At 39.9% G+C, this 24,584-nt stretch overlaps 1 protein-coding gene across 1 annotated transcript in view; it reads left to right on the forward strand.

Annotated features, from left to right (window-relative positions):
• The first annotated feature begins 1,308 nt into the window (after nt 1-1,308).
• lancl2 (LanC lantibiotic synthetase component C-like 2 (bacterial)) overlaps nt 1,309-24,584 on the forward strand; it is a 37,289-nt gene continuing 14,013 nt past the window's right edge. The window contains exons 1-5 of the mRNA XM_034305693.2: nt 1,309-1,482; nt 12,227-12,344; nt 12,546-12,753; nt 15,081-15,228; nt 20,060-20,206. Coding sequence (XP_034161584.1) covers nt 1,315-1,482; nt 12,227-12,344; nt 12,546-12,753; nt 15,081-15,228; nt 20,060-20,206 — 789 coding nt within the window. The 5' untranslated portion in view covers nt 1,309-1,314. The remainder of the gene's footprint in view (nt 1,483-12,226; nt 12,345-12,545; nt 12,754-15,080; nt 15,229-20,059; nt 20,207-24,584) is intronic.

Here is a 24,584-nt window from a genome sequence, read left to right on the forward strand (position 1 = left end):
CAAATTGTCCGTAGTGTGTGAATGGGTGTGTGCGATTGTGTCCAGGGTGTCCCCCGCCTTGTGCCCCGAGTCCTCTGGGATAGGCTCCAGGCTCCCCCGCTATCCTGTGTAAGATAAACGGTACAGAGGGTGGATGGATTTTCTTTTTTATTCATTTATATATTTTTATTTTTATATACCTTTGGGGCATTATGGTGGTGTTGTCTAAAAGAAATCAAATGCATTGTCAATGAAGAAGGAAAGAGAGAGAGAGAGAGAGAGAGAGAGACTGACACACACACACACACACACACACAGAAGGGGGGGGAGGGGGGGGGGGATGGTTTATGGATTTGTTTGCTGTACAATCCGGAGCCTGAAGCAAACCGGGATCGCCATCTGTTTCCTCCGAGCCTGTGAGTCAAACGCCGGTGACGGTGTGCGCGTGCCGCTCATTTCCCCGGTTCTGATGCAACCTCATCTCTCTGCGTGAAGAGAAAAGTCCAAAGCCCGGAAATGACAGAGGGGACATTTGGTGGATTACTCTGGGATGGAGATGGAGGCTGGATCACATATTCCGCCGGTTTCTGAACTGATCTGTGCTTTGTGAGGATGGTTCTCTCTCTCTCTCTCTCTCTCTCTCTCTCTCTCTCTCTTAGAATAAACCCTTATAATAAAGAAACAGAGCGTCTCTGCGGTCATCACTGAGGATGCCATGCGGAAATGTGCCACTTTTTTCTCTAAATTGGTGAGACTCATATTACTTTTCAGTTTGGTTTATCAGTATTAACAAGCTGTTCTCTTTGGAGGAAACTTTTTTTTTTTTTTTTTTTTTTTTTTAACAATAAAAATGCAATTCTAATCGCAGCAGGAAATTAAAGACACATGCATATAGTTAGTCGCATATAGACTAACAGACTAACCTTTATAGATTTATTGACATGATCTTTGCTTAAACTGGGATTAAATTCGACATGCATGAAATATTAGGCATTAAATGTTGTAGTTATTATTGCTGTAGCACCCTTGAATAAAATGAATTCAATGTAACCTTATGAATGAATGAATGAATGAATGAATGGGAGCAGTAGGTCTTAATCCTAATAGAAGTTGCAGACAGGTCTTGGCCTAATCACTTACTCTTTTCACTGTAATCTGACAGAGATCCTTTCCTCCATATCCTTGCATTGACTCTTGACATTGACTACTGCGGATTAACACCCAGCAGGAACATCTGCACCAAGTCATTTCCCCCTCCTCTAGAAAACAAAACGCGTTTAATTATCCGCACGCCACCGCGGACGACACGTTTGGCCTTGGTGAGCCGCCGTAGAAATGGGAGACAGTATGTCGAAGAGATTAAAGCTGGTGACAGCGTCTGAGTCGGAGATGGAGGAGCGCTCATTTCCTAACCCTTTTCCTGACTGGGACCATGGAGTCCTCACATCTTCACCCTCAGCAGCTAACAGCAGCACCGGAGACACTTTTGATGCAAATGGAAAGGTAAGTCATGCTGTATTTTAGCAGAATTTAACCCATATTTTCCTCCAGGTCCCGCCTCCTCATGCTAGCTAGAAGCTAGTGGAGGTTTGGTTCAAAATGGCTCCATAGTCCCTATATAGGTGCACTACTTAGAATATAAAATAACGATTTTAGTGCACTATTCGTAGTGCTCTATTAGTGTGATAGGGAGCCATTTGGACTGCAGCCCGAAAGCTGTTATTTGATAATACTGCGTTAAGTGATACAGTATCTGGTTTACTACTTTATTAAAAGTGGCTGAAGTTAATTTCATAACTCTCTTTAGCTCTTTAGCTTAGCTAGCTTTTCATTCCTTATTTAGATGCCTATAACCATAACCTATAACCTGTAAACCTCAGCTAGTAATTGCTGTAAAGGCTTTACCCATTACACACATTATTTATTCATTTAGTTACACTATTTACATTTATATTAATGTGCTCCAATTAAAAACAGTCTTGAATTTATGTCCTCAAGTTATACTAAAGTCACTGAAAGTCTGTAATCATGACTTATTCTTCTGAAATTAAGATATTTAACAGGATTGTACAGTGCCATGCATAAGTATTGACCCCCCATGAACTGTTCCCTATTTTGTAGTATTATAAACTGAAATGAAATGAGTTACACTACATGGTCAAAAGTATGTGGACACCTGACCGTCACAGGCGTATGTGCTTGTTGAATATGTCATTCCAGATTTAGTCCCCATTTGCTGTTATAATAAGCGCCACTCTTCTGGGAAGGCGTTCCACTAGATTTTGGGGTGTGGCTGTGGGGATGTTTTTTTTTTTTTTAATCCATTCAGCCACAAGAGCATTAGTGAGGTCAGGCATTGATGTCGGATGAGGAGGTTTGGGGTGCAGGCGGTGTTCCAGTTCATCGCAGAGGTGTTCATTAGCTCCTCTACACCAGCCTTCACAAACCCTGTCTTCATGGAGCTGGCTTTGTGCACAGGAGCATTGTAATGCTGGAACAGGTTTGGGCCTCTTGGTTCCAGTGAAGCGAAATTGTAAAGCTACAGCATACAAACACATCCTGTACATCTGTGTGCTTCCCACATTGTGGCAACAGATTTGGGGAAGAACCACATATGGGTGTGATGGTCAGGTGTCCACAAACTTTGGGTATGTAGTGTAAATTAAGAATGTATCACATGGATATACACAAAATTGCACATAATAAAAGTGGAAGTGGTGGGAAGCCATTATAATTTGCAAAATTATTTAGACATGTTAAGAAACATTGTGCTTGCATAAGTATTGCTTAAGTATGCCACAAAAGTTAGTTCTGGTGCCTCCACTTGCCATCAAAAGTCACATTAAACAGTTAAACAGAGTCCACTTGTGTGCAATTAAAGTGTCATGTGATCTCAATATAAATACACATGTTCCTGGAAAGTTTTTTAGAGATCATATCCCACACTATGTCGAAGATCATAGCCACAAAATGTCGAAAAGTTCAAGGGGGTGAATACTTATGCAACACATTGTTCATTTAACTCTGTCACTCACTGTTAAAGGGCACAACTAATAGTCTTCTTTTATATTGTACATTATCGTCCTATAGTTCTTAAAATGTAGACATCTTTGAATGAAAATAAGGCTTCATCACATTGATTGAGTAGCTCTTTTGAATGCTGAATAAAAAAAAACAATTACACTGATTAAAATATACACTTACCACTTTATTAGGAACACCTGTACACCTGCTCCTTCATGCAACTATACAAGCTTTTGGAAGCAGCACAGTTTATAAAATCATGAGCCTCAGAATTGATTGGTGCCTCAGTGGTTGTTGGTGCCAGATGGGCTGGTTTGGGTGTTTCAGAAACTGCTGATCTCCTGCACAACACTCTCTAGAATTGACACAGAATGGTGTTAAAAACAAAACACATCCAGTGATTGTCAGTTCTCGACACTCACTGGAAAAGCCTTGTTGATGAAAGAGGTCAGAGGAGCGTGACCAGACTAGTCTGAGCTGACAGGAAGACTATGAGTACTCAAATAACCACTCTTTACAAATGTGGTGAGCAAAAAAGCATCTCAGAACACACAACACATCGAACATTGAGGTTACAACAGCAGGAGACCATATCAGGTCCCAATAATGGAACCATAACAATAACAGGAATCTGAGGCTGCAGTGGGGACAGGCTCACTGAAACTGGCCAGTTGACAATGGGAGAAACTTCTCTTGGTCTAATTAATTGTGATTTCTGCTGCTGAATGCAGATGGTAAGGTCAGAATTTGGAGTCAGCACCATGAATCTTGGAACCAACCTGCCTTGTGTCAACAGTTCAGGCTGGTGGAGGCAGTGTAATGGTGTGAGGAATGTTTTCTTAGCAAACACTGGACACATTAATACCAGTCATGCATTGTTTAATGCCACAGCCTATTTGAGTATTATTGCTGATAATGTCCTCTCAAACAAGTCCCAATAATGTGACAATGAGTCCAGTGTACTTCAATAGCCTTCTCAGGCAGCAGATCTGAATCCATTAGAGCACCCTTTGGGATGTGGTTGGACGGATGTTCCGTAGCAATTATATAATGCAGTCAGGTCAACATGTAGATGAATCTTAAACGAATGTTTCTAAAACCCTGTGGAGTCCATGTCACAAAGAATCGAGGCTGTTCTGAGATGAAAGCAGGATCCTACCCAGTATTAGTATGGTGTTCCTAATAAAATGGCCAGTGAGTGTACATTTATTTCGGCTAAATTCACAAGTACGACTTTAGGATTTTGAATACTTAATTTAGGAAGCCAGGGAAAAAACACGATTATTAATCACAATCAAATGTGATTAATTGTGCAGTCCTGAGTTTGACCATTTTGAATAGCTGCTTGCTGAGTTTTGCTCCTTCCAGTTTAGAAGCAGGTTGTGCAGAATTTAGTGTCTCCACCAGAATGACTCTCCCAGATGCCCTCTGTTGGTGCTTGGCTTGTTCAGTAAGCTCATTTAGCCGACTGATGTCCCACTTAGACACAGCTCAGTGTGTGTGCACTGTGCTGTAGTATATGTGCTTGGAGAACTGTTACGGTCTTTACCTCTTTAAAGGTGACACTAAAGGTATAAATCATCTATTTATGAAGTGAGACCTCTCAGGAAATCTCACAGCCTCTAAAATGTATGTAGTTCATGTAGAAGTAGGCTAAGAGAATTATCCAAAAATGGCATCTTTAGCCTAGTCTCAGCCTATTTTGTACACTTTTCTGGCCACAAGCTTCAGAATGTTGAAAGTTGCAGTTTGATTGGCTCTCTGCATTTCCGTGTATACATAGTTCCGTGTGCATGGAAACGAAACTTTCGAGTTGCTTTTCCGAGCAAGGTATAGCAAGGTTCATGGAAAGACCATCTTTCAAAGTTATTAAAGAGTTTGTATGAAGCATGCAGTGGTGAGGAAACGATACTCACGGGTTTGTTGATGAGCTGCAGGAAAAGGTCTGCGATGTGACTTTAAAATGAACCAATCGTTCATTTATGTGTGATTTAATTCTCACTTCAATCTGGCTGTTGAATAAATCTGTAATTGAATAAATAAGACACTGCATGAAAAAGAAACGCATTTCAACTCTCTCCATTTTTAACCTGAGATCACCTGCACAGGCATCATTCACTCAGCAAGGAGGAAGAGGCCCGGTGGTGGACAATTTGTTTAATCACACTTGCCCTACAGACATGTAGCTAAGTAGACTTAACGACCAGAAAAATGTTTGTTGCAAAACAAAAGTATTCGTTTGGTGTGTCACTGAAAAAGAGTGTCACTGAAAAAGAGTGCAATTCAAATGCATACATCGGTTCCAGGGGATTGAATTGGATTACATTAGCACAATTTGTTTTCGTACATCCAACATGATTTGATCAAAAGCCCTGAACAAAATCGAACTCCGTGCTCTCACCTGAATTGAGGATCAAACCCAGGCCACTGGCGGTTTGTATTAGCCACATTACCGCTGTGCTGTTCTCCCGCACGTGTTAATCGAGTTAATTTAATACTATAGTTACAACATCCTCATGAGATCCCGTAATATAATTGATTTGCGTTTATATTATGTGAATTGATCATGCTTACTCTACATAATTCAATCTAGTAATTAGAAACTTGTTTTAATTAACATTACTATAAGCAATGACATCACTTTTTGTTGATAAACTTATTTTTTTGAGATGACAAACCTATATTTTCATGTAAACTATGCGTAATGTATTCTCTTAAATCTGCCTGACCACATATTCCCTTTTTTTTCAGTGTATTTTTAAAACTTGGAGTGCTTCATAGTGATTTGATGCACCTCGACGCTGTAACTGTCGGATGTGTTACTGAACCTCACCGCCTGCTGCACTACATACAGCAGCCAAGACGTGATCCGGGTGTCGATAGAATGATATTAGCTGAATTATTTAGCCTGCATGGACAGCATATGACTTTTTCAGAATCAGGAACATGTAGGTATGTGAAAACAATGAGAAAACTGAGTAAAATAGAGAAAGGAGTGTGCAAAGAGAGAGAAATGATTAAATATGCTATCTAGACTCATATAATATACACTATATGGCCAAACGTTTGTGGATACCTGACCATCACTCCCATATCTGGGTCTTCTCCAAACTGTTGCCACAAAGTTGGAAGCTCACAGTTACATAGAATGTCTCTGTATGCGGTAGCATTACAGTTTTACCTTCACTGGAACTAAGAGGCCCAAACCTGTTCCTGCATGGTTTGCCAAGATTGGCGTGGAAGAACTCGAGTGGCCTGCACAGAGCCCTGACCTCAACCCCACTGAACACCTTTGGGATTAATTGGAATGCTGACTGCGCCCCAGGCCTTCTCACCTGACATCAGTGCCTGACCTCAGTAATGCTCTTGTGGTTGAAAGGGCAAATCCCGACAGCCACGCTCCAAAATCTAGTGGAAAGCCTTCCCAGGAGAGTGGAGCTTATTATAACTGCAGGGAGACTAAATCTGAAATGGGATCTTCAAAAAGCAAATATGAACGTGATGGTCAGGTGTCTGCAAACATTTGGCCGTATAGTGTATTTTGTGTGTGACGTGAGGACAGAACACCGAATCTCATTGCCGAAATGTCGCCAACAGCATTCTGACTTTTTGCCGAGGGCACAAATACAATGTGCTACATGATCATATACTTGTTTGTTACCTTCAGTCTGTAATAATACACCTAACTAGCAGACTAGCTTACCATATGTTATTGTATTAGGTTAACTACCAGTTTTTTTTTTTGTTTTTTTTTAACAACAAAAACACAAGACAGCTAGCACATTGGAGCTTGGCTTACCTGGTAGGCTAGCTAATGAATTTATCATTTGAGACTATAAGATCTGAAACAGGCTTCTGTTGGTGTGGGGTATTTGATTGCTAAGGCAGAAACATGTATGCTATCATCGGTATGCTGTTACAGCTTTTATTGTTGAGCTCTATGTTCTGTTAGAATACTGCTTCCTGGAAAGTTTTTGTATTATAGGATTTCCACAGACAAGAATTTTGACATGATTCTCTGTACGAAGCAATGGAAAACACCGTTTTAATAAACGAAAAACAAAAAAAACAACCACCCACTTACAATGGAAGTCTAAGGACAGTTGTTGAGGTCCTTATGCAAAGCTCATTTTTTTCTATTATGATGACATATCATGAATTGTTCCGTCAAAAGATATTTGTAAAAGAAGCTTTGACTGGATAATTAACCTAGGTTAATTCAAAACCTTGGGAAAGGCATAAGTAAAGAGTTAATATTTACTGTATTGCTCCAGTGTTGGATAAAATACAAAAGAACAATAATATAATGTAAAAAATCTGTTAGGAACAACTTAACATTTAACATCTTGTTAGTCTATGGTGTTCCTCTGAAAGTCCTTTAATAAGGAATTTACTTTAAACAAGAACACGAAATGTGAAATTTGTGGCTTTAAATGAGTCTTTAAAAGGGTTTAAATGAGTTTAAATGGGTCTTTCTCTCTACTGCTTTATCAAAACTGTATTTATTCACATAAATGATGCATCATTATTAATCTTCACAAGCCAAAATTAAACAGGCTAAACTTAATCATATATGAAATTGCTAAACATATATAATCAAGCTGGGAGGCACGGTGGCTACACCGACGGGGTTGGGGGTTCGAATCTCGCCTCTGCCCTGTGTGAGCGGAGTCTACATGTTCTCCCTGTGCTTCAGGGGTGTCGTCTGGGTCCTCTGGTTTCCTCTCCCAGTCCAAAGACATGCGTTGTAGGCTGACTGGCATTTCCAAACTGTCCGTAGTGTGTGAATGGGTGTGTGAGTGTGTGTGTGATTGCGATGCGTTGGCACCCCGTCCAGAGTGTCCCCCGCCTTGTGCCCCGAGTCTCCTGGGATAGGCTCCAGGCTCCCCCGCTACCCTGTGGAGGATACGCGGTATGGAAAATGGATGGATGGATATAATCAAGCTCCTTCATTTAAAAATAAATAAATAAATAAATTAAAGCTCCTTCTATGAAATGTAATATGCTATAGCATCAGACATTTCCTGTGTTTTTGGGTGCTTTGGTTTTTAATGTTAGTGCTTCATTGATGCACTGCTATTAGCGCATACTGTACTGTACCATGCTTTTATTGTTTTAAGTGAAACTATCAGTGTTTTAGGTGTTGTTTTTTTTTCCTCTTTTGTAGCCTCCATTACTCAAAGTTCTGTCTGCGATATGTGATTTCTTCTGTGGAAAGAGTTTGTGTTAAATTTCATTTGCACTCGGTGCTAAATGACAGTAAACCTTTTTTTTTTTTTCCGCATTCAGTGTGAAAGATTTTCGGCTTTGTTATGTAAGCAAATAAAATCATTTGGTTCACTAGCGTACGACATTCTACCGCAGAAAAGACGTTGCATTATAACACGTTTCTCTTGTTGGTTAAGTGTCAAATAGAAAAATCCATCCCTATAATTCTTCTTAATTGACATAATTGATTACTGATAATTGATTAATTGACTAATCATTGAAGTTCTAGTTTTCCCATTCTCCTGCCACAATATTAAATAGTTGATTCACTATATTCACACTACAAGTTCTTAGTCAAATCCTGAATTTTTTTGTCTTTTTGTCTTTTTTTTGTCTGCTTGTATGTCATCCATGTCTGTCTATAATGTCCACACTCAATGCCAAAACCTATTTTTTCCCCAAGACAAATAAAGTTTCTCAGACAAACCATAGTGATAAAATGAACAAACTAGTAGAAAAAAAAAATAATCAGAAACATGAGTTACTCTGGAGTTTGGGTGACTGCTTGTTGTGATCAGGACCGAAAACGGCAGATGCAGAGTTTTTGATTTTGCTTCTGCTGCTATTATGCTCAAAGCTTATATTATGCTGATATTCTGTCCTAAAGATTCCAGCAGTAAGGTATAATATACCTGATCTAGGACTTTTTAGGTCTTTGCCTTCACATTTGGGCAAAATTAAATGTATGCAATGCACATGTTTGCTTTAGTCTCAGATGAGCTGAACCCACTTGCCATCTGCTCATTTTTCACTGTTTGTTTTCTCTGTCAGTCTGTGGAGGTGTGGAAGTGTCAGCTCGCCATCTTTATCTTCTGTGTGTTAGCGTGCGCTCTGCAGCTTAACACTCATCGTGAAGCTTATCTGCATAAGGGAATCATTACTGTATCAGTTATACACAGGCTGCTTTAGTTTGGATGCATGTGGATGCAGTTAGGGATGTTTGGACACTGAGTATCATATCGGAGCTGATAGTGGCCTCGTGGATGAGATTTGACATCTAATCCAGTGTGCTGTATGTGATGCCATGAAGACTAACACAACACATCATGCACATGAGCTCGAGTCCTCGCACGTGAAAACAATTGTGGATCATGGCAAACACAGTAAACGCATAAATCAACAGTTAAATTGTTTATCTGTGCTTAACAGTTGTAGTCTAATAGTAATCAACAAAATGTAAATCTTTCTGGAAATGCAGCTGTAATCTCCCATTTATTGAGTCATGTAGTAAAGCACAAGCATAATACGAAATACACTTTTTGCATGTGACCACTGCAAAGCCACTGGTATTAAATGCAATGCGATTAACATTGGAGCATTTTCCACGCACTGCTGTTCTGTTTTTTTGGTCTACTTTTTCAGTGTTAAAGCAAAGAATGAATACTCTAGCTGTCCAGCACATTAGATAAAAACTTGCGCCTCTTTTTGATGAAGACAAAAACAGTGTAGGCCAGAAGTGAGATCAGCACTCGAGAAACTGGGTAATGATCCCATTTCACATCTCTAGTGAACAGGACACAAGTTATCTTAAAGCACGCTGCCATCACGCCTCCGCAAATGTCTGCTGCCAAGTCAGGAGAAACAGAGTTGGCTTGGCTGCTGAAAGTGTTCCACTTAGCCAGTTTTCCTACTCCCAACATACTGATTAATTTTCTTGACTTTTCTGACTCTGTGTGGCTAGGATTTTAATACGTGGGCATAAAAAACTAGCACAACAACCAGTGACTAATAGAATAAGTAAGTAGGCATGAGACGATACACTGATGCCACGATACGGGACATAAACCGATCAGCCATAACATTAAACCCACTGACAGGTGACGTGAATAACATTGATTATCTCGTTACAATAGCACCTGTCAAGGGGTGGAATATATTAGGCAGCAAGTGAACAGTCAGTTCTCGAAGTTGGAAGCAGGAAAAATGGGCAAGAGTAAGGATCTGAGCGACTTTGACAAGGGCCAAATTGTGATGGCTAGAGGACTGGGTCAGAGCATCTCCAAAATGGCAGGTCCTGTGGGGTATTCCAGGTATGCAGTGGTCTAAGGAAGTGGTCTAAGGAAGTGTCTGCACTTATTTTTAACTTTTTAACTTGCACCACATATTGGGAAGTCAGAAGTCAGGCACTAGTACTTTTCACCGTCTCGGACAGCAGGCTGCTACGGTGCTGCTTTGTTAGTGCAGTGTACTGCAGGTCTGAGCTGAGCCTCTCATCTATTATCAGCATTCATCTCACAGACAGCACTGCTGCAAATGAACTGCCAGCAGACTCTGTTCACTTCTGTCTCTGTGTCCGAGATACTGAACCTGCCGACAGGTTTTAATAACTTATCGCCTGCCATGTGCGTGAGAGGAGTTGATGGGTAGGCTAGCTCTGAACATCCCTCGGTGATTATGATCAAAATCCTCTGAGCCTCTGAAACTAAAGGCTTTCTTTGTGTCTGAGCCAGCAGCCAGCACCCAGATCTGTACCACTGTCAGCCAGGAACACGTCTTTCTGTTGGACTCACCACAAAGATATCAGACTTTTTTGTTGATGTGTGTTAAGATAATTTGGTAGAAGTGCCTCAATCCATTGAAATGTAATAAATTACAATATAATGACCTTATAAGGAAAAATATCTCTTGACTGTATGAGTACTTAATGTTGGAGCTGCAACATTTTTGGTTTAAGGGAGGGGTTCTCAACCTGTTTTGGTCAGTGATTTCGTTTTATGGGCTCAAAATTCTTGTGCTCTTTGGCAGGTAGATATTTTTTTTTTGATTTTATTCAACAGCAGAGCAGCAGTGCTATTTGGTGCTATGTGCTATTTAGATTATGAGCATACAGTGCAAGATATACCATCAATATTGTATTTTGTGGTGTTTCTAGCTGAAACCCACCAGCGTGCCTCATAAATATGCTCTTCATACAGTGTCTGGTCTAAAGACTACTTTGATTAGGCTAACATGAGAGCATGTCAGGCAAGGTAGTGTAAAATGGGCTCAAGAGGAGCTCCAAACTGAATGAAGACTATTATAATTTTAATCATAATAATCTGACAGTTTTAATTACTTTTTAATATTCCCTAAATCAAGTTTATATACATAGAACTGCATTACAAATAACTGATTGTACAGATCTTCTTTAACCCCAAGATTGAGAATCAATGGTCTAAGGCAAAGCTAGAGACTACACGGTATTATGTTGGTTTGCTGCGTTGCAACATTGTGAGGGTTTATATATATTAGGCCCTTAAGGTACTATTTCTCCCAAATTCTATTATTTTCTGGAAGTGCACTGTGAGGTCCCACACAGCTCAATGCTGGGTCTTCTACTTATCACATTAATGCAGTCTTGAGTATTGCCTTTATTGCTTTCCGGAGCGCTGCTGAATCCAATCCAGTGTCTGTCAGCGTTCGTATTTATGTAATAAACGGTTAAGGTGTGAAGCCTCAACACGAAAAGTCAGCAACCAGTCACGTCTAGATCAAGAATCCTCACAGCCATTCTCCAGAATGATGAAACAGTAAAGCACCATACAACGTTTTGATCGTTAGCAAGTGCTGACACTCAAGACTCTTTCATAAATGTTAAATAAATGTCTGCTTAAGGCAAGATTTTAGCGTTTTGCTAAATAATAGCACATTTATTATTAAGTTTAGGTTATGTGGAGCATCCGCCATTCAGTTCCGCATGTAAGGTGTTAGTACAGACACGATAGCATATTAGAATGAGTGCATTAATATAAAATTCTCTTTTGCCTTGAAGCCAGAACTGTCTGAGGAGCTCTGTAGTATAAGTATTGTAATTTTTATCTCAGTGTTCCACTGGTTTCATTTGTGCTACAGCACATTCAAAATTTTTCAGTGCCAGTGCTAACTGCTCAAAAAGATTACATACAGTCCTGGTTTCGTAAAAATAAAACAAAACATCCGGGTTTCTGACTTCTTGTTTCTCACTATTCACAAACAGATCACAGAGGCCTTCCAGAAGAAAGTACAGAATAAGATTAAAGATCTTCTCCAGCAGATGGAAGAGGGACTAAAGACTGCAGACCCGCATGACTTCTCCACCTACACTGGCTGGACAGGTAAGGATCCTCTGGTGGCCACCTAACAAGTAACGATTTTCAGCATCCTTTTGATTAAACTAAACTGATCTTCATCATTCGTTGACATTTAATTCCAGTCAGTGTAGTGTGGATTAAATAATTTACTGACAGGAAGTCTTGTGATCGTACTTTAACGATTGCGTTGCATGTTATTTTAAAGTGGTTGTTGACGTGTTGTAGGAATTGCCTTGCTGTACCTGCAGCTGCACCGTGTGAGTGGTGATTCCTCTCACCTGCAGCGCTCTCTGGATTATGTTAAGCGTACGCTGCGCAACTTGAACGGCCGGAAAGTCACTTTTCTGTGTGGTGATGCCGGACCGCTGGCCGTTGCTGCCGTCGTCCACCATCGACTGAAGAACCAGGCTGACTCAAAGGAGTGCCTCACCAAGTACGATCCTAATTTCATTTCTTTTCTCCTCCATGCCTCTCTGTCTTTCTTCACACTATGTTCTTCTCACTCTCTGTTTGTCACTGTCTTACACAAAAATGTCCCTGCTTTGAAAATACCTTGAGAGTTATGGTTTAAACAGCAGCGCTGTATCGGAGGTTTGGGAGGTTTTATATCCAGTTTCTACTGACAAGCATGGTGAACTGGTGCAGGGTCTGCTGCTTGATGAAGTTCACCAGGTTGAGAGCAGAAACATTACAGAATCAGATGTGAAAAATTTATAACTGGGTGGCACAGTGACGCAGAGGGTAGCATTGCCTCTTCACTGCTTCAGGGTCCCCAATTTGACCTTGAGTTTGGGTTTCTATCTGTGGAGTTTCAGATGTTCTCCCTGGGTCCATGAGGGTTTTCTCTGGGTTCTCTGGTTTCCTCCAAAAAAACATGCCAGTAGGTGTATTGGTGCTAAATTGCCCCTAGGCCTCCCATAGGTGGGAATGTGTGTGGTGTCCTGTAATGGACTGGCATCCCATCAAGGGTGGATTCCTGCCTCACACCCAGTGTTCCTGAGCTCCACCACATCCCTGACCCGGATAAAGTGGTTACTGAAGATGAATGGATGGATAGATAAATGAAAGACATTACTGCACAGACATTACCACAGACAACAATTACAGGCAGAATGCTAGATATGCATTTTTACTGCTGTTACTTATTTTATTCTGGGTGTGAAGCTGTTTGAAAGAGCTTTGTTAACATTAGCAATATTCTATTTAGCTGCAGTTGCTGCAGTTGCTAATTTTTATTCAACAATCATTTTCCAAACCTCTGAACTCTTAATGCTGATTATGAAAAGAACTTGAATTACTATAATGGCAATGAAATGGCACCTTCTCCAAATGTCGATGTCAAGAATTCAGCATGGTGGTAAATCCGAAGCGTTTACAGACGAACCAGTTTACGGAAGAGAAAGCCCTTTCACATCAGCATAGGGCTAGATTTGATAATGATGTTTATGACATGTCTAGGGTTAGGGGGCATTTCCCCAATTTGGCCTTTTGCCTTTTTGCACAGGTACAAGCATAGTGTAAGCAGTGTGTGGCGTGGTAAGTACTGGGGTTCACAGGAGTGTGTGGGATAATTTGCTCTATTTTATACTTACGCACATTCATAGATACTTGCATTCTTTAGAGTGGCAAAGCTGTCGAGATCTTCATATGCCACTGTTGTTTTTGGGCATAAATATATTTAATGGCAGTCCTGTACACAAGTCATTAGAATTTTTTTGGCAAGACCCAGTCCCCAGCTCATGACACGACCAGTTCCTTGTTTCCAGACCAGCAGGTTTCCGGTGGTGTAATGGAACCATGATTTGTGTGTGTGTATGTGAGTGTGTGTTTGCTGGAAGTTAATGAGATTAATGAGCAGGACTGCTTGCTGTGTTCAGTGCACTCCCCTGGCAGTCTGAACTCTGCAGCTCTCAGCATGAGACTGATTACTTATCATGTATACGCGGATCTTGCTCAGTAATATAACAGGTGATAAATTAAAGAAAGCAACAACATAAAGTGTCTAAATAATGCGTTTTACTGCCACAAGCCACCCAAACAGCTTTAGTGCACCTTGGCACAGATTCTACAAGGGATGAACACCATTCATCCAAAAAATATTTGGTGTTTTGATGCTGGAGGTGGAGAGCGCTATCTAACACGTCAATCCAAAACTGTTCTGTTGGGTTAAGATCTGGTGACTATGAAGGCCAGTGCTAATGGTTTATTTACATTGTTTTCATCCTCATCAAACCACTCAGTGAGCCCTTGTGCCCTGTGGATGGGGGCGGAGTCATCATGGAAGAGACCACCCCCATTAGGATAGATATGTTTCCTCATAGGATAAAGCTGATGAGTCAGAAGAACTTTGTATTGATTTGCAGTGACTCTTCCGTCTGAGGAGACAAGTGAGCCCAAATAATGCCAGCAAAGTGGCTCCCACAGCATAACAGAGCCATTGTTTCTTCTTTTAATGTGTCACCTGTCTGTATATGACTGCCAAATCATCGTGTTCTCTCAGTGTTGCTGTTCCAGCATGTTTTTTTTCTTTCTCAGCCTGTAGCCCACTCTGTAGTATGCTGGCAGTTTTACTGGCCTCTTGCTGAGGAGCCCATCTGCTTAAGATGAGCTATTTCACTGAAATGACTTCTTAATTCTTTTTCATCTCTAATAATCTCATTTAGAGGGGAATTTGTTACTGTGGCAATTGTATTTACATCTGGTTAATAAGTTTAATAAGTTGATCCTCTCCATGTTTCCTTTGATTCTGTGGTCCTGCAGGCTGCTTCAGCTTCAGCGCTCAGTCATCAGTCCAGACTCGGAGATTCCAGACGAGCTGCTGTACGGCCGTGCTGGATACCTGTACGCCCTGCTGTACGTCAACAAAGAGATCGGCCCAGAAACCGTGGATGAGAACACCATCGCTAAGGTAAGTACTATTTTTACTTGAAACTTATACCCAGTTTAGTGCACAGCCTGGTTTAAGTCAGGCATGAGCATACCAAAAACACCCCCCTGAGTTTATTTATTTTATAAAGAGCGGGTGTTGACTTCAGAAGCCGACAAGAGCAAAATAATAAACAGACCCAAAGTAGCTATACACTGACTTACTAAATTATCCAAACAAGAATGCTGTTGGCTTCCTACTTTTTACGATTTATTTGTTTACAAATGTGTATTATGTACAATTTATATATAAAGCGGGTAAAGATGAACTAAATCCAAAAAGGGCAAAGCACAGATGAGAGAGGTGATAATCAGTGCAACCAGCTGAGAGACTCATGGCACATATGAGACAAAACAAGAGCAATGGTCTGCATAGGCATGTAGCATGGCGAAATCTGGAAAGCGTTGATCCAATCAATGGCAAACCAGGAGGCAGAGTCAAGGCATGTGGCCATCCAATGAGGACCCAAAGGCAGGAATACACGGGGATGGGCAGGACCTGAATGATAGAACACACCCACATACACACATACAGCATACAAGACGGGCAAAAATACAACAACGGTAGGTAGTAAAGTGTTCCCTTAAGACTGAACTTCAGGTTCACAATATTCACTAGAGTGGCGATGAGATAGTAAATCAGCCAGTATATTTTCAGAGCCTTTCTTATGTCAAAACCCTGCACAATCCAGCTCACTCCTAGATGTCTGGGTGCATTTTTTAGTTTAAAATTGAAAATAGCGATGTGCTGAAATCAAAATTAATGAAAATGTCAGAACACACCAGCAAAAATTGAATTATATATATATATATATATATATATATATATATATATATATAAAATATTTTTTTTACTTATGCAGTTGAATGAAACATAATTATAATTAGAAAAAAATAGCACTGCAAAAAACCTGCATTGTTTACCAAGTGTAAGTATTGCTAGAAATATGGTGTATTGTGTACAAAATGGGCAGAGGACACTGAATATATACTGCATACAATCTGGCAACCCTGAATTTATTGCATTATGGCCAGTCAAAAAGAAAAAAGGAAAAGATCCCGGCGCAGTTCACTCTAAACCAACGTGACAGTGTAATTGGCAAATTATAACCACTAGCCCAAAGCCATTATTATTAGTGTCAAGGTTATTTATATACAGGCCAGGCAAAGCAGTTCGGCAACACCGAATGAGTTGTTCACTTTTTAGGTTTCTTTGTGCAGGACAGCAAAGGGAATTAAAGAAGTGTAACTACAAAATGTAAATTGCACGTGGGCTGGTGTTGTGCTTTCCTCCTCACTGAACCAAGTACAATAACGTAAAACAAGTTAGAACTAAAGATAATTATGTTTAAAACACTTCTCAAGGAGTTTATCGTGCTTGATCTGTCCCAGTTCCCTATACACCCGAGGCACTTAATAGCGCGCTGACACATTTGGCTCAGTGGATTGGGAACTGGACTAGATAAAAGCACAGATAGTTTGGGAATTGTGTTGGAGATTTCTGTGGCAAGGCATAATCTACCTCCCTGCTGTGTGAGGATATGGAAGCGCTGACCTAGAAAGGAGCAAAAAAGTGGTGGTGTGGGTGTGAATGTAAAGGTGCGGTTAACTGACGGTTATTTAAACAGTGCTGGAGTGGCTGAGGTTTAAAAATCCCGAGACCACAGCTGTACTGCTCACAGGTGCTGCTTTTTCGGCTTATTCATAGCAAAGTGGCTTTCACGTTTGAGATTGAAAATTTGAAATTTTGTTGTCACACTTTGAAATGCTTTTTTTTCAGTATAATGCAGGCATGTGGCGCAAGTTCAAGTGTTCTCAGCTTTTGCATGGCACTCGACAAGTGAATCTCCTCACAGCAGTTGGCGTGTGGAGGCCTGGCACGATAACTACTTTCGTTGGACGATATATTGTCCCAGAAATAATTGTGATGATAATGATATTATTGTCATTTTAAGACCATTTTATGTCACTGATATCATGATGATATAATAGCATAGTTTTTGTCTTCTGATGAAAATATCCTTTAAATTTAGTCAGTATTTTGTCACGTCATATTAATTTTAGTGAATTTTATTCTGACTAAAATGGCATCGAATATTAGTCAACGGCAATTTGGTTGACGAGAAGATTTAAAAATTAAACCAAATATTCACACATTTAATATAATAACTTAAACATGCATCAACAAAAAAAACAACAGTCTTGATGGAGTTTTATTTCAAGTGGAGACGAGGTTTCGTGTCAGTGAGCAAAATGAAGACATGATGGCGCAACACTATGACTTGTTGCAGTTATTTATCTGACACAAAGGCAATAAGATGCTCAAAAAACCTTTAACTGTGTACTCGGAGAATCTTTTCCCCGATTTGTAACACCATGCCCTTTAGTGATATTACATGTAGTTGGAATGCCACCATTAATATTAATGAAGTGGCTGAACTTTAAAGTGCACGAGCAAGAAAATCTCTTGAATCTCTTGAATTGGAATCGCTTCTTTTCATCAGGAAGGAATGTAAGACCTCTCAGTAGGTAACTTATTATGTTTTGTGTGAGTTTCTTAGAAAGAGAACATTTGCCAGACACTGACCTTAATACTGTTCAAATATTAAAAAAGAAAAGTGGCAAGGGAATGTGAGTACAGCGCTTTGCAGAAATGTTCTACAACAGTGTGGGGATGTGTGTTACAAGTTACAAGAAAGTTTGCAGCTTGTGTTGTGTGAGCAGGGATTACATCACACTTTTCCCCCTTCAGGTTATGTATTTGCATAGAATTAGTAGTATGTTTTTTTTTTTTTTTTTTTTTGATTGTTTTTGTAACTATTTAGTGTGTCTTTTGTGAACACAGTGTGTTCAAACATTGAGTATTTGCTGAACAAGTGACGTGTACTGCAGATGCCCACTTGCCTATCCCACTAGAAAACAGAAGGGGCGGGGCCTGTAGCAGATAAACAGATCAGACATGGCTACCAGTTATGGCAGTTAAGAATTTGTTGTTAGTTGTGCTTCTGTATCCACTTCAAAACTGCAACTGCTAAAGAATTGTATGTGACCAAAAAATAAATAAATAAATAAATAAAAATACAAACACCTAGTACAGCCAGAAGTGTACTTAAATTAGTGAACTAACATCAGATAGCATTGAAACCCTTTTTTTTTTTTTTTGTTTTTTTTTTTTGTTTTTTTTTTTTATACTTTATTCACTAGCCTTAATTGCACATTTATTTTAAACATAAATATTTTGTATACAAACCAACTTAAGTATTTTCCATGTAATATTTGTGATTATACCACAGTGCTGTTGAATGTTCGAACTGTTTGCTTAGAGGTTGTTAATTTTTAATAGTTGTTAATAGTATTAATTTTCTCTAACAGCAGCCATGATAGCACTGGCTACAAGGCAAATTACAGATTTATATTATATATTTATATTTATATTAATACACTCTTTCTAATATTTTATCGTTTCTATAGTAACAACTAACAGAGGAACTTGTATGATGGACACGCCACACAAGCGTATTTTAAAAATGTCTTTGTAATTGTTAATACGGTGGAGGTTTTCTGTATGGAGACATTTATATAACTTTTATGGAAGGAGTCTCCAGTGTCAGCACTCTGTAACGATCAGAGGTAAAGTAGTAACCTTTAAGTTTTCCTTAATTCCCTTTAAGGGAAAGTCTTCAGGACTGAGGAATGTACACTTTCCAGTTTCTGTAACATGATAAACTGCATTTTATTTTTGTCTTATTAACTTAAAGAAAGAGAAAAAAGAGAGGTGGGAACGACTTTATAGCTGCTATAACGTAAGTGATAACAGGAGCTAACTTGTTTTGCGGATGTTCCACATTATTTGTAACAAACACGGATAAAAAGTTTTGTCGTTCTTTAATACATAAAGAGTTGTTAGTGTTGGCAAATCGCTGTGGTATAAGAAGAATAAAATCTTTGTTCCAGCTGTTATTGGAAGTGCAGTAAATCCACTGTTAGGGCTACATCACACCACCCCAGGATTATTTTCCTATAACAGCACTTCTTGTCATGTTTTATTCCTTACTTAGTACATGTGAATACTTTCTAGTATTATGCCACTACTTAGGACGCATTTAAGACACAGCTGGAAAGATGAGAATATGCCATTTTTTACATTTTGCACCAATACCCAATATCAAATTTGTTCCTCTCTGTAGTTTTATAACTATTGCACGGTGTACCTATTCATCTTTTCAATTTTCTGTCTTTATTTTACTTTTCTGTCCTCACGTTTCTTGCTCTTGCTTCCTTCTGTACTCTCTGGTGGTGCGGTGCTTCTTTATGGTTGTAATTATTTGGCTCTCTCTCTACTGGAAAACAGGCCTGTTGTGGAAGAATGTCATGTTCTTTTCCATCATCCGTGCATAAACTACGAGCTGACAGGGAGGAAAGCACTGACTGTGAACATACGGCCTGAGGTTAATGCTGACTCACTGAAAAGCTTCCACTGGGGCTTTGGTTTTAGATTTGTTCCTGGGGGTAAAAAGCGTAACGTGATGATGATGCATATTTATGCTTAGTAAACACAGCAGCAAAAGTTTTGCTTTGAAGGATAATTGCTTGTGGTACGAAGGGATGTTTTCTAAATGATAATGGATGTGTAATTGCCATTTTAGCATTGAAGCAAGTCTGATTTAAGATTCTGCAGAATGAGAGGGAATATATACGGTGCTTAAGTGAAAATGTCTGTAACTGTGGTTATGAAATTTCTGGGCGAACCTGTAACTTATCATACTGTTTCATTTGTTCTGAGTTCTTTCCTTTTGCTGTTCTGCCTCTCATAGGTAGTGACAGCCATCTTGGAGTCAGGGAAGAACTTGTCCAGAGAAGAGAAGAAGACAGAACGATGCCCGCTGCTCTATGAGTGGCATAAGAAGCAGTATGTTGGAGCAGCACATGGACTGGCAGGCATCTACTACATGCTGATGCAGGTGAGAGGAGGCCTGAGACAGTCATAAAACAGCATCTGCCTTTTTATCCACCTCTTAATTAGCAGCTTATTAAGAATGAGGAATGCCTACATTTACACATGCATATAAAGACCCTTGAAGGTATCACTGCTTTTTCGTAATCAAGAAGTGTTTGTGTGTCCGTGTGCTAAACTCTAGGCTTCTAATTTTAATTTGGTAATTGATTGTAAAATTGTAGGAAAGTAGGATAATTAAATGAAGAGGAAAGACAGTAATACACATTGTAGTGCAGCAGAAGTAACAGGTTACACTATTGCACTCAGTTATTCTAACAGCGTTCACAAGCATGAAATATTGACAGAAGTGCAGAAATATTGACAGAAGCTTAGTTTAATCCTAAGCTTCCCACATAAAAAGTTGCAGCAGCTTATTTTACAGTGGGCCTCTTTTATCTTTTAGTAAAGTTGTGTGTAAATGGGTTCATAGGCCAAACCAAACAAAAAAATGCCTGCCAGATTTATAAGCTTGGGTAATGCTGATTTTCTTTGTACTCTTGATGATAGATGCCAATCAACCATAAATTATCAAGTGTGATTTCAAATCACGGCTGATTTACATTAAGTGACACCCACAAAACGAGCTGAAAACGACAAAATGATGACTAAACAATGAAAGAGTGCCTCTTGAGCATGTGTGCTAAAGCTTCTAGTAATGCAGCTCAGCCAATCCAGGGCATCACACTAACTCCCTCCTTTTATACTCGATATCACTTTTGTCCTAATTGAATGGCTAGTCTTATTTGTCTTAATTTACAGCTTTATTTTGGATTGCTTTCTTTCATATGATTTGACAGAGTTTCACAAAATTGCACCACATTCTTGTTTGTAGTATAAATAAACTGTTTAACCTATATAAAATCACGGTAACACATGCCAGTTATCCTGTTTGAAGACTCACATTAGTGAGTTTCCTTATATGTAAATTTACACAAACTCCGGTGCTCTTGTAGGATTTTCACAAATACTACATTTCTTGTGCAAGTGCTCCTCTGAATGATTTACAAATAAATTCTTTGTATTCAGTTGTCATAGGATGCGTGTCTGGATAAACATAACTATTAACCAGATTGTCAGACTCTGAGAATGGCCTTTTGAACTTTTGAGGTTGAAACACAAAAATCAGCATTCACAAACTACCTGTTTGTAGTTCGTAATTGCACCCAGTCAGTGGAAGAATATAGAAAATAAGAAGAAACTGTTTTAAGACATTGATGGCATCGTTACGTGAAAGGACTAGGTCTGTTAGTAATGTAATGCTTATTGTAATCACAGTTTATGAGTTTATCTGTTTATGAGTTTATCTGGAGAGTTATAATTAATTAATTCATTCATCTTCAGTAAGTGCTATATTCTAGTGGTAGTGCTAGTGGTACACCAGTGCATCGTAAGGCACAATGCACACACACACATTCACACACTTATTCACACCTAGGGACACTTTAGAGTCACCAATCCACCTTCCCGCATGTTTTTTTACACTGATCAGCCATAACCTTAAAACAACCTACCTAATATTGTGTAGGTCCCCCTTGTGCCGCAAAAACAGCTCTGATCCATCGAGGCCTGGACTCCACAGGACCTCTGAATGTGTGCTGTGGTATCTGGCACCAAGACGTTAGCAGCTGATCCTTTAAGTCCTGTAGGTCCTGAGGTGGGTCCTCCGTGGGTTGGACTTGTTTGTCTAGCACATGCCAGAGATGCTTGATTGGATTGAGTTCTGGGGAATTTGGAGGCCAAGTCAACACCTTGAACTCATTGTCATGTTCCTCAAATCATTCCTGAACGATTTTTGCAGTGTGGCAGGGTGCATTATTTTACTGAAAGAGCCCACTGCCATTAGGGAATACTGTTGCCATGAAGGAGTGTACTTAGTCTGTGACAGTGTTTAGGTAGGTGGTACGTGTCAAAGTAACATCCACATGAATGCCAGCACCCAAGGTTTCCCAGGAGAACATTGCCCAGAGCATCACACTGCCTCTGCGTATAGTCTTCCCATAGTGCATCCTGGTGCCATCTCTTCCCCAGGTAAGCGACACACACGCACCCGGCTGTCCACATGATGTAAAAGAAAATGTTATTCATCAGAACAGACCACCTTGCTCCATGGTCCAGATGCTCACGTGTCCATTGTAGGCACTTTCAGCGGTGGACAGGGGTCAGCATGGGTACTCTGACCGGTCTGCGGCTACGCAGCCCCATACGTGGCAACCTGCGGTGCACTGTGTGTTCTGAAACCTTTCTATCATAGCCAGCGTTAACTTTTTCAGCAATTTGTGCTACAGTATCTCTTCTGTGGGATCGGACCAGATGGGCTAGCCTTCGCTCCCCAAGCATATCAGTTAGCCTTGGACGCCCATGACCCTGTCGCTGGACCACTTTTGGTAGGTACTAACCACTGCATACCTGGAATACCCCACAAGACCTGCCATTTTGGAGATGCTCTGACCCAGTCCTCTAGCCATCACAATTTGGCCCTTGTCAAAGTCGCTCAGATCCTTACGGTTGCCCATTTTTCCTGCTTCCTTCCAACACATCAACTTTGAGAACTGACTGTTCACTTGCTGCCTAATATATCCCATCCCTTGACAGGTGCCATTGTAATGAGATAATCAATGTTATTCACTTCACCTGTCAGTGGGTTTAATGTTATGGCTGATTGGTATAAGTTCAAGATATAGCATGCAGAAGATTGTGATGGCTGTGCCATGTAACCAACTTTTGCTAACGTAGATATGTATTTATGATTATGTATGCCAGAGTGATTATTTATTTATAGCACCGGAGTCTTCCCTGAAGGCCACTAAAATGAAATGGCAGTATATGAGCACATGAAAAGTTAAAGCACCATTTATTAGCTGTCTCTTTACATATGCACATGGTCATCTTTTTTTAAAGTAATTGGATCATGCAGTGTAACTTGGGACATTCATCTTGAGGGATGTTCCAGCAGCAAGCCCGGGTGATGATGCGTGGCTTTTTAAATGTGAAATTTAGTGATTTCTATTTCTTTGTCTTTTTATTGCCCTCTCTTTCCCTCTGCCTTGCATTACTGTTCTTAGGAGAATACTGCAGCTCTCTAATGCTAGTGCTTTATTGTGCTATGTAATGCTGAATATCTGTAAAAGGCTTGTGTTGAGTCCTGTATTCTGTTCTTCATCAAACATCATGACCTGGGCTGGATGCTGGAATATCCTTAAACATTAATGTCCCAGGTTACAGTGCATGATCCAATCCGATTGTGCATATGGAAAGAGACAGCTAATAAAGACTTCTTATGCGCTCATATACCACCATTTCATTTCTGTGTCCTTCAGGAACGACTCCAGTGCTATAAATAAATAATCACTTTGGCATAAATAATCATAAGTACATATTTACATGGGCAGAAGTTGTTTAAATGATGCAGCCAGCACAGTCTTTATTCAGACTTTATTCAGGTTGGTGATAAACATATAGATTTAATCAAGAATGCTATGCATAATTCAGTATTTTGGGCAGACTCTTATTCCCTTTATTTTTTTTCCCTTTAATTTAAAACCACTACTTGTAAATAATATGATCTCAACCTAGCTTACCTGTTTAGTTATTTAGAAAACCCTGGTGAATAATTTACGTACTTTTAAGACATCACTCACATTCAGTAACAACTCTATCCTGGGTCATGGTGGATCCGGGTCGTGGTGTATCCGGAGCCTATCCCGGGAAAACACCCTGGATGGGACTCCAGTCCATCTCAGGACACTTTTAAGATATCTTAAATTCACATTTACCTGAGTATTAATGATTACGAAACATATTTATATATATATAGTCTACTAGTTTTTAGCTTGCAATTTTGTTGTTTTATTAGCACATACATTACATGGCCTGAAGCACAGTTTGTGGACACCTGACCATCACACCCATATGTGGTTCTTCCCCAAACTGTTGCCACAAAGTTGGAAGCATACAATTGTCTAGAATGTCTTTGTATGCTGTAGCATTACACTTTCCCTTTACTGGATCTAAGAGGCCCAAACCTGTTCCAGCATGACACTGCCTCTGTGCACAAAGCAAGCTCCATGAAGACAGGGTTTGTGAAGGTTGGTGTAGAATAACTCGAGAGACCTGCACAGAGCCCTGATCTCAACCCCACTAAACACCTTTGGGATGAAATAGAATGCCGACTGGACCCCAGGCCTCCTCGCCCCCCAACATCAGTGCCCGACTTCACTAATACTCTTATGGCTGAATGATCAACGCTCCACAGTCACGCTCCAAACTTGAAAGGAAAAGCCTTCTGAGAAGAGTGGACAATATTATAACAGTCCACTCTTCTGTTATAACATGGGAGGTTCAAA

This window comes from Pangasianodon hypophthalmus, chromosome 1 (genome assembly GCF_027358585.1).
Source record: "Pangasianodon hypophthalmus isolate fPanHyp1 chromosome 1, fPanHyp1.pri, whole genome shotgun sequence".
Classification (NCBI taxonomy): Eukaryota; Metazoa; Chordata; class Actinopteri; order Siluriformes; family Pangasiidae; genus Pangasianodon; species Pangasianodon hypophthalmus.